The sequence below is a fragment of the Humulus lupulus genome, chromosome 2 (assembly GCF_963169125.1).
Source record: "Humulus lupulus chromosome 2, drHumLupu1.1, whole genome shotgun sequence".
Lineage (NCBI taxonomy): Eukaryota > Viridiplantae > Streptophyta > Magnoliopsida > Rosales > Cannabaceae > Humulus > Humulus lupulus.
The window spans coordinates 61,543,583-61,553,273 of NC_084794.1; the positions used below are offsets into that span (position 1 = coordinate 61,543,583).

Sequence of the window (9,691 nt, forward strand, 5' to 3'; positions counted from 1 at the left end):
ATTAAAATTATTATTTTATATTTTTAATATAAATATTTATTATTTTAAAAATAATATATATGTCAATTATATAATTATTTTTGTCTTTTTCTTGAATCCTTCTAAAAAGATTAAATCTTTAAACTTTGGCCATCTCTCTCTCCCTTCCTCTTTCACTCCTACCAAACAAAGAATCCAACCTATCCTTCCATTAAATCAAACAGCCCTCAGTAGTCAATATGGCAGTCATTATATAATATTTAACTCTATCCATTTTTTTTTAACTGGAATCTCTCTGAACTTGTTATATTTAAAGGAATTTTATCCTAGATGCTTAAATTGGATTTTACTGGCGGCGGTAATTAATTTCTCAGTTACAAAAGCAGCAATTTTTTTTTCTAAATTAAATTATGAAAAAAAGGTCCAAAATTAATAACGCGGTATTTATTTAATTTAAAGTACACTATTCTCACCACGTCTAAAAACGAAGTATCCGAATATACCACTTTTTCTTTTTTCCTCTTAAGAGCAATACTATCCTGTTTCCAGGTGTACGTCTACCTTAAATCTCAGCCGTCCATCGCTAAAAATATCTTCTCAACGGGCAGACTTAGCTACACCTGGATACACTCTAACTATTCTCACTTTCACTTAGTGTTAGGTTCGGCTTCGGACTGTCCGAAGCTCAGGCTTGGTCCGAACCAACGTACTTTTAATTTGTATTTATAAATTTATCTTTATTTTTCACGTTGAAAATGCATTTATTTTTTTCATTTTATTTATTTATTTATAATTTTAAGACACTGTTTGGTTTTCGATCCCATTATCTTCGGCTCTCTTGTCTGAAAAATATTTTTGTACTTCTCTCTCAAACTTTCTCGTCTGCTCACAATTCATAAAGTGATTTTCATCACTCGTCGTCGTCGTCTGAGAGAGTTTCAGAGTTTCGTAGTGTGAGAAGCATTCTATGTCGTCGTTTTGAAGCTTTGGAGAATTTGTGCGTGTGTATGTATATAAGTACGTGTCTGTGTGTGAAAGTGAGTGTAAGAGACAGTTTGATCGTGAAGGAGACGACGCCGTAAGTTACACGCTCTTGAATAACCCTAACACTCTTCTCTCAGATCACACCGTGAGCTTCCGAACTGTACCCTTAACTTGTTTTGTCTTCTGGGTCTCTCTGTTTTTTTAGTTTGCAGCTAGTTGGTGTTGATGCTCGAGCTTCCTTGTGGTGTAAGAATGAGTAATTTCAGTGGAAACGCTTGTGCATTTTTGGCTTTAATTATGATTAGATTAGCTTCGTAAGTGTTAAATTGTAGTGTTTGCTTTGTTTGTTTGTTGAATTGAGGTCAAAGATGTTTGCTTTGTAAAAGGTATGGTGGAAGTTTTTAGGGTTTGATTTTTTGCTTAAATTGTGCTTTTCTATGGCTGAATTTTAGTTTTGAGTGCAAATTTTTCTGTTTCTTTTCACTCTTCGTCTGACCCTTGAGCTCACATTAGCTCAAGCTATCCAAATTTTCTCTTTTGGTTTTACTATTTACCTTATTCATGCTAATATAATATCTGGAAAATGAAAATTGAGAAACATATATTTTCTGGGCTATGTCAATTTGGTCACGAAGTAAATAGAGAGTTCAACAATTTGACATCCTGAAGGTGCAATCTATGTTCCAAACTCCCGACTTTCCATTCACCCCCTCGGATATTGTATGGGGATTTTTTTCACTTTGTGTGGACTTGTCTTTGCAGTTGTCTAATTTTAGACCCACTTGAATTTGGACCTTTAACTTTAACGCGTCCTTGTATTTTTCACATGCGACTACTTGTTCATTATATTGCTCGAGTGTTCATTTTTTTTTTGTCAATGATTAATTATTCAATGTTTCTGTCTTAGTTGAATTTTATTTCAGGTATAGGTTGTAGTAGTGTTAGCTATTGGCCAGCATTAGTTTGAATCTAATTTGCGTATTGTAACGCTTTCATGCAGGTGATTGCAAAGAGATGCTCCAATTGAGACTGAGGTAAACTGGAGCTACGCATTGCCTTCTAAGCGCATCAAGTTTGTGTTTAAGCAGAGTTGTGTGACAATGAAGTGGTCCGGTCCATCATGATTTCTTTTGGGGACATCACTATTTTCAATAGAAAATAATTAACAAGTCAATATTGTTGTCATTGCATAATTAATGCCTGGTAACGAAATTGAAGACAAGATCCGCATCATATACGAACTAGAAAAAGTTTCCCTGGGTCAGCATCGTTCCCAACCTGTAGATGACAGCCAATCGGTGCCTCTTTATGATCAGTGGCTTGAAAAACAGAGACAAAGCTTCAATCTGAAGAACTCTACTGTGCAACAATTTGGTAAACCGAAGTTTTACTTGTGGTTATCTTTTATTTGCTCTAGTACTGAATTCATAAACTGCATGAGAGTTTACACTGTTTTGTAAATTAGAGAATAAATAAATAAAAGGAAAAAGCAGAAAAAAGGGGTTGGCGGGGTTAAGTGTTTTGCTGTATCCTTGTAATGCCTGGAAATCTCATTTTGTCTTTTTTCTGAGGTTTGCGGTTGTTTTCAAATGTCTCGGTGCTTTTTAACTAAGCCCATAATTTGTTGGTTTTGGTGCTCGCAGATTCTTTCAGAGGTCATGGAAGTGAATCTTTTAGTCCTTTTAAACAAAACTATGCACAATCAACTCAAAGACCTGACTTTTATAGTAGTGAATCAATCAACCACGAGCTAAATACATATGGCTTTATGCATGAACAACAGAATTTCCAGGCAAAGCAGAATCAGTTGGACTTTTGGGGGGACAGCACAGGTGTTATTCCACATAATTTAATGTCAAGGGGTTTATCTGTCCTTAAGTCTCAGCCAGAATATGCACCAGTGGACAGTCCCACCCTGACAACTAATTCAGAAAGGTCTGAAATGACAGATGCTTCCACGGAGTTTAACTTCGTTGGAGGCCAGCAACATGTAAGTGGCCAGCAACCAGGTATTCTTCAACCTACCCCAATGCAGCAGTCTGGGTATAATGACGCACAGTTGTTACAGCAACAGGTAATGTTAAAAAAACTCCAAGAACTTCAGAGGCGGCAGCAACTTCAGCAATTTGGTGATGCAAGGCAACTGAACTCTCTACATCAACACTCTCCACTCACAAAGCAGGCTTCCGGAGTTCAGTATTCAACACTCATTAATGGAACACCGGTTAATGATGCTTCACAAATGTATATGAATTGGGTGCAGCGGGGTGCTTCTCCATCAGCACAAGGTATGTCTAACAGGGCTGTTTTTCCACAAGAGCAAGGTCAGAATCTGCGTTCAATGCCTGTGGTTTCTCAGCAGTTTGATGTTTCATTTTATGGTACTCCTGTAACTAGTGCAAGAGGTGCAACGAACCATTATTCCCATGTCCAGGGGATGCCACACGATTCTTCCAATTTGTTAAACAAGGTCAGTGGCCAATCACAAAAACCTGTTGTTCAATTGACAGCAGGCAGTAATCCCTTTATAGGTGATCAATGTAATTTTTCACCAGACCAGGTTATATCCAAAAGTGGACATCAGGGGAAAAATATGTTTGGGCAAGCCCCTTTTTTACAGGATCTACATAGTAATGCTACTGCTACATTTGGAAATTCCCTGCTGGAAAGTTCCTTACAAGAAAATCCATCACTGCATGAACTTAGCAGAAAGCAAGACCTAGTTGGCTGGCCTGCAGCCTTACAGCAAAAAACAAGGCAGCACAGCTCTTCACATGATTTGGTTTCCCTAAATCCAATGGAAGAGAAGATACTTTATGATACTGATGATAAGGTCTGGAATGATTCCTTTAGTAGGCGCAGTGACATGGATGCTGGAGGCTTTGGCAGCACTTTGGAACAAATAGAAACTTTAAATGCATTTCCTTCCCTTCAAAGTGGCAGTTGGAGTGCTCTCATGCAGTCTGCTGTTGTAGAAGCTTCAAGTAGCGATACTGGGTTGCAGGAAGAGTGGAGTGGACTGACGATTGAAAATGCAGAACTCTCGACTGATAATCGGACTTCAAACATCTTGGATAATGATAAGCAACAGAGAGGTTGGGCTGATAACAACCTGCAGAATGAATCGTCATTGAGCTCTAAATCCCCGGTAATGCTCAATGACTCCAGCGTTAGCTCTAGCTTCCCTGGATTTCATCCAACAGGCACTGAGTTCATGACCAAGCAGAGAGAAGATATTTGCCAGGATGACTCTCATGAATCCATTCGGAAATCTCCCAAAGACACAAGGGAGTGGTTGGATTATAACCCTCAACCCACATTACCTAAGGAGGGAAGTGGGCAGGCTCAGCGACTTGTGCACTCATGGGCTGGCCAGAATAACAAGGTTTCAGAAAATAATGCACATCAGCAATGTAAAGCATCATATGAGATTGATAGAAAACCAAGTACAAAACCTGAAGGTAAGTATTTATGTCCAGATCGCCTATTGGAATTGCTATTAATTCAGCTATTTATTGTAGTAATACACTGTGGATGATTGTTGGACAGGTCATACTAACGAAGCCATGTACAATAAAAGGGATTCGAATGGATTTCCATGGAAGACTAGTCTTGATAGTGAGCTAACTTCATTTTTTAGATCGACTGGAGGGTTTACACAAGTACAATCTGATATGGACAGTACTCTGCTGAGCAAAGAAAGTTCACATCTGTTCAACTGTTCTGCGGTTTCAGCATCACGCATAATCAAGCCTCAACAGGAAACCAGTCAACAAGTCGCAGATGGTAATCAGCTTGATTACATGAAACAAGTTAAAATATCTATGAACAATGAGGAGAATGAAAACATAGGAGTGAAACATTATCAGATGGGTAATATCTCTAATGTTATGCAGAACTCTTACAGTGCTGTTGAAACTTTTAGACAGCAGCAGAACTGCTATCCAAGGGACAACTCCTATGACAGTTACAACCCTGAAGGATTGAAAATTCACAAACAAGGACATACAGGGCAGTTCAAGTTCATGGGTGATGTTTCTAGCAATTCCGTTAGCTCGGACAAGGTGAATAGTAGTTCTCTCTCTCTCTCTCTCTCTTAAGAGGAGATTTTTAATGTATTATATTTATAAATGCATTTATATTCCATTACAGGGGCATTTACCTAATCTTCTAGTAAACTCAAGAGGTGATCTTGATGTATCTGCTAACTTCCACAGATCAATAGGTTCCAGTGGTCCATTTATAAATGCTCAAACAAGGTATTAATTAATATATTAGCATAGGTTAGAAGCTTTACTTTCGTGTTTGATATCTTTAGAGCATATTATAGGGCATGTTGTTGGTTTCCCAGATAAACCTTAGTTCATTCTGTGTCTTATTTGTGTGATTATCATTCTTTTTCACTTTCTTTGTGTTTCTATTTGTAAGCAGCTTTTGCTGCATATTACTTTTGTCATCTCATAGTAGATTTGCTTACCTTTTATCATATATATGTTCATTAATTATTTGCCTGGCTTAACTGCGGCAGTCAAGATATGCTTCAGGCTCTTCCCAAGGTTGACCAATCAAAGGAAAATGTAGCTGTATCATATTTTGGCTCCACTGGCTACAGTCCCTCATATGAGTTGTCTGAGGCTGGAAGTGCTCAAGGATGCATTGCTCAAACTTACAACCAGTCTTCTGGTTCTCAAGGTTTTGCTTTGAGGTTGTCTCCTCCATCTCAACGGGTAGCTAATCCAAATGCTCTGTTCTCTCAGGGATCATCACAAAATTTAAGTAATCTCAATGTTAGGCAAGGACATTATGATCCAGGAGAGAAAAATCAGACCCAGTTGAATCCTCGATCATCATTTCAGTCGTTGCCCACTTCAAATGAACTGTCTCCAAGAGACAGATGGGATGATAAATTTAACATTTCAGAACGCATGGACATGGCATCATCTCTGTATTTACATCAAAGCTCTGTTGCAGCAATTCCTTCCATTCCTCCTATTTCCAAGAATCAGCTTCAAATGCGATTCATGTCCAATGGACCTATATTTTACCCATCTCAGGCAACATTGCATGATACAGTCTATCCATCTTTTAACCTTTCCTCATCTCAAGATACTTCTCATCATATGCACAGTAAGCCTTCCAGTCAACAATTTCAAGGTTTGGAGGCTGTCACAGCCCACCAGCTTCCTGTTATATCCAACATTCCTCAACAGGGTGGGTTTTCAGTGATGCCACAGAGTTTGTTGACAAATACACATCAGCATCTCTCTGCTATGAAATCTTACAAGGTTCCTTCCATTGATCCTTCAAGCAATAGTGCAGAAACCACTTCATTGACTCAACAGGAGCTAAATAATCAAGGTTCCCAAAATGCTGAATATGACCCATCAAGATTAAGCACATCTTCCATTAACTCTCAAGGTTCCGTCTTTGATGAAAACCAGTCAAGGAAAGAGGGGTCCCAGAAGCTTAAATCATCTAGGATGCTTAAAGCTTCGCAGGCAGGTGTTAAGAGTGTCTCAGACAAAGTTACCTTGACCTCTAGTTCTTTGTTGACTCATTCACACCAGCAAGATCTGGACGGATTACATCAGAGTCATAATCATCCGCCGACTACCTGTGAAAGAAGTCACGACTCCTTTGGTGATGCATCTAAACCATCACATGGTTTCCATCAAAACTACTCCTTGCTACACCAAGTACAAGCAATGAAGAATGTAGAAACTGGCCAAAGTAGAACAGTTCTAAATGCTCAACAGCTAACCCTCATACCAGAACATCAGTCAGCATATGATCATAATGCAACATATAATGGACTGAATTCTGCATTACATATTAATTCATCCTGTGGAGACACCAAAATGGCTATCCAAGATATACCTTCTCAAGGAATGGTTGCATCTCATCAGAATAGTTTTCATAGTCAACCTAATTCTTGGTTTAAGCAGTATGGGACTTCAAGAAATGGGCAGATGCTGCCAATATTTGAAGCAAAGCTTGCTGGTACTGCAGGAGTGCTGTTCTCACTTGTAAAGCCTTCTCAGACTTTTGATATTCATTCTTCTGTGGAAAGACTGAATGTTGTAGATGCTAGTCAGAGTGGAGTTTGGCCAAGTACAGCTACAGCTGATGTTGCAAGTGAACTCTTTTCAGCTTCAAATGTGCCATCTTCAGATGTCACCGACCAAACTGTGGCTATCCCAAGACCAAAGAAGCGCAAAACTTTGGCATCTGAGTGTTTACCATGGCACAAAGAAGTGAAAGGTTCCAAGAGGTCTCAGGATATTAGGTACCTTGTTGCTCATTTATTACCGAGTCATGTTTAAGTCGTGGTTAAATTCTCATAAATATTATCTTATCCCTGTTGTTTTTATGTATATTGTATGTTTCTACATTTTGTTCTTTTTCTGCTCACTTATTTATATGTTTCCCCCCACTCAGTATTGCGGAACAAGAGTGGGCACGAGCCTCAAATCGGCAGATTGAAAAGGTATGCTGTTTTGTTAATTGAGTCATTATACGTTCCTTTTTACACTATGACTTGAGATCTAAAAGTCACCGACACCTTTCACTTTAGCAGATGGAAGATGATGTTGGAATTATTGGACTGCCCTTGCTTCAAAAAAAGAGAAGGCTCATCTTGACAACACAGCTTATGCAGCAGTTGTTTTGCCCTGCTCCAGCCCCTGTTTTTACTGCAAATGCTGCATTGCACTATGACAGTGTGATATGCTATGTTGCTAGATTCTTGCTGGGGGACTCGTGCAGCCTGGTCTGTGGTAAAAGAAATGATTTGGGTGAACCAATCAATGATAACATGTAAGGGCTGCTCTTCATGATTTTCCAGAAGAGAGTGAGGGGCATATTAGTTTGTAGTGGTTAAATATTGATATGAGGTATTATTTGAAGAGTGTTTTTAGTCTGAAATTAAAGTAGTTATTTTTGTATTTGTATTGTATTGTTCAGGATCTTAGAAGAGCTAAACAATTCTGAGTGCACCGATGTCCAACATTTATCAAAAGCTGTGGAAGATTTCACCAGTAAATCAAAGAAACTGGAAAGCTACTTGCTAAGGTATGAAATATATATTTATACACATGAAATTCAATCCTTAATTTTCCTGGAACAAACCGTACCTGGCAACTGGACAAAAATGCATGGAGTAAATAGTCAAATGCCTTTGGATTGTGTAACTGTTCTTTTAAAAAATTCCTTTTGGTAATGCAGATTAGACAAGGCCACTTCTATTTTAGAGTTAAGAATGGAATGCCAAGAGTTGGAAAAGGTTTCTATCATCAATCGCTTTGCCAAGTTCCATGTCCGACCACCTGGTGTCTCTGGGACCACATCTTCCTCTGGCACAACTACATTAAACTTGTGCCCTCAGAGATTCATCATTGCACATCCAATGCCCGAGAATGTGCCGGAGGGGGTACAATGTCTTTCACTGTGATTATCAATTAATTGATTCCCTTCCCAAGTGAATCCTCTTTTCCTTTTTGTTGATATACATGGTGGCAACCAAGAAAGAAGAGGATTGGAAGATGGAATGCAGGCTAAACTCGGCCCAAAGTGACTGAAGCTGCAGTTAATTTCTGAACAAAGCCACTTGTTGTCATTTTTGAAAAAGTACATATTGTTTTGTATATTTTCACGGAAACCAAGGAGAATAGGTAGTGCCCAAAGTAAGATTTTCAAATAGCAAAAGGGTGGTTGGTATGGATGTGTCTCTAGATTCTAGTTTCCTCAAGTTGCTACATATTTAGTTTAATTTAGTATACCTAATTAAATGGATACATAGTAGCTGTGGCCATTTTGTTCCTCTTTTTTCCTGGGTCTACTTTTCACCCCCTTTTCAGGTTCCTTTCCCATGGAGCCTTGTAGAACAGAGGAGGTGGTGTCTTGAAGGGCAAGCAGTTACTTTGGTTGAAAATATTTTAAAAAGGTACATTTAGTTGTAATATTGTTATGCTATATTTTTTTTCCCAAGTCATATTGCTAGACTGATTCCCCCAGATGCTTTTAAAAAAAAGGTTTCAGAAACTTCTCATTAGGTTTTTTATTCGGTTAATAATATCCTCTCCTCTGTCACGTGTACTAGTTTTGGCTTTAGTTTTATTGCTGAGCATGAAATCTATGCAAAGGTCACACAGAAGCTTCTATGACAACATTAATTAGAAAAGCCTTTTTTTATTTTATTCCTGAGCTTTGAAAGGTACAGGGGATGATTCTGTGTCCAAATGTTATAAAAGAATGTGTGTATGCATGAGTAAAGGACAAGGAAAGCTTTTATTATATATGGATGACAAAAGCATGCATTTTTATTCGTTTAGAAAGACACTCGGCAGTACTTTGATTATCTTTCCCACTCGTGCTTTTTAAAATTGACTGAAAGTAACAATGAATCGTCACATTTTGTGATTCTGTCGATAACTATCTTGGTGTCAACCCTGTCAATATCAGTATCTGAATCTGATCCATTCATGGTTGAGAAAGTGATATGAGAGAGAGAGAGAGACAGCTGAGAAAATCTTTATTTGAAGCAGTAGAAGAATAAAGAAGAAAGAAACAAAATCCAAAAACCAAATCCATTTACATTAAAAAAAAATATATACGAAGACAAAACTCATGTGGGGTTCGGTTGTGGATACGAGGAAACTTGATTGGTGGACTTTAGCCAAATGGTCTTTCTAACTAGAATTGCTGACAACAGTGTCTGTTTCAAAATGAT

The 9,691-nt window shown here is 38.2% G+C and overlaps 1 protein-coding gene across 4 annotated transcripts; it reads left to right on the forward strand.

Moving 5' to 3' along the window:
- Nucleotides 1–789: 789 nt before the first annotated feature.
- Nucleotides 790–9,060, forward strand: LOC133817898 (uncharacterized). 4 transcript variants are annotated; one of them, XM_062250532.1, is made up of 10 exons: nucleotides 790–1,108; nucleotides 1,964–2,337; nucleotides 2,607–4,424; nucleotides 4,513–5,027; nucleotides 5,116–5,222; nucleotides 5,492–7,249; nucleotides 7,402–7,450; nucleotides 7,538–7,779; nucleotides 7,927–8,034; nucleotides 8,188–9,060. In XM_062250532.1, the coding sequence occupies exons 2-10, from the start codon at nucleotides 2,160–2,162 to the stop codon at nucleotides 8,411–8,413; spliced, it is 5,001 nt and encodes a 1,666-aa protein (XP_062106516.1). In that variant the 5' UTR covers nucleotides 790–1,108; nucleotides 1,964–2,159; the 3' UTR covers nucleotides 8,414–9,060. The 4 variants fall into 4 exon arrangements, with proteins under 4 accessions (XP_062106516.1, XP_062106517.1, XP_062106519.1 ...); XM_062250533.1 differs by having other exon boundaries at nucleotides 790–1,057; XM_062250535.1 differs by having other exon boundaries at nucleotides 791–1,108; nucleotides 7,541–7,779.
- The last annotated feature ends 631 nt before the right edge of the window (nucleotides 9,061–9,691 follow it).

Coding starts and splice junctions, on each gene's coding strand:
- LOC133817898 (XM_062250532.1), top strand. CDS start 2,160: ATGCCTGGTAACGAAATTGAAGACAAGATCCGCATCATATACGAACTA. Junction 5,028..5,115: donor ATTCCGTTAGCTCGGACAAG/GTGAATAGTAGT, acceptor ATTCCATTACAG/GGGCATTTACCTAATCTTCT. Junction 7,250..7,401: donor AAGAGGTCTCAGGATATTAG/GTACCTTGTTGC, acceptor CCCCCCACTCAG/TATTGCGGAACAAGAGTGGG.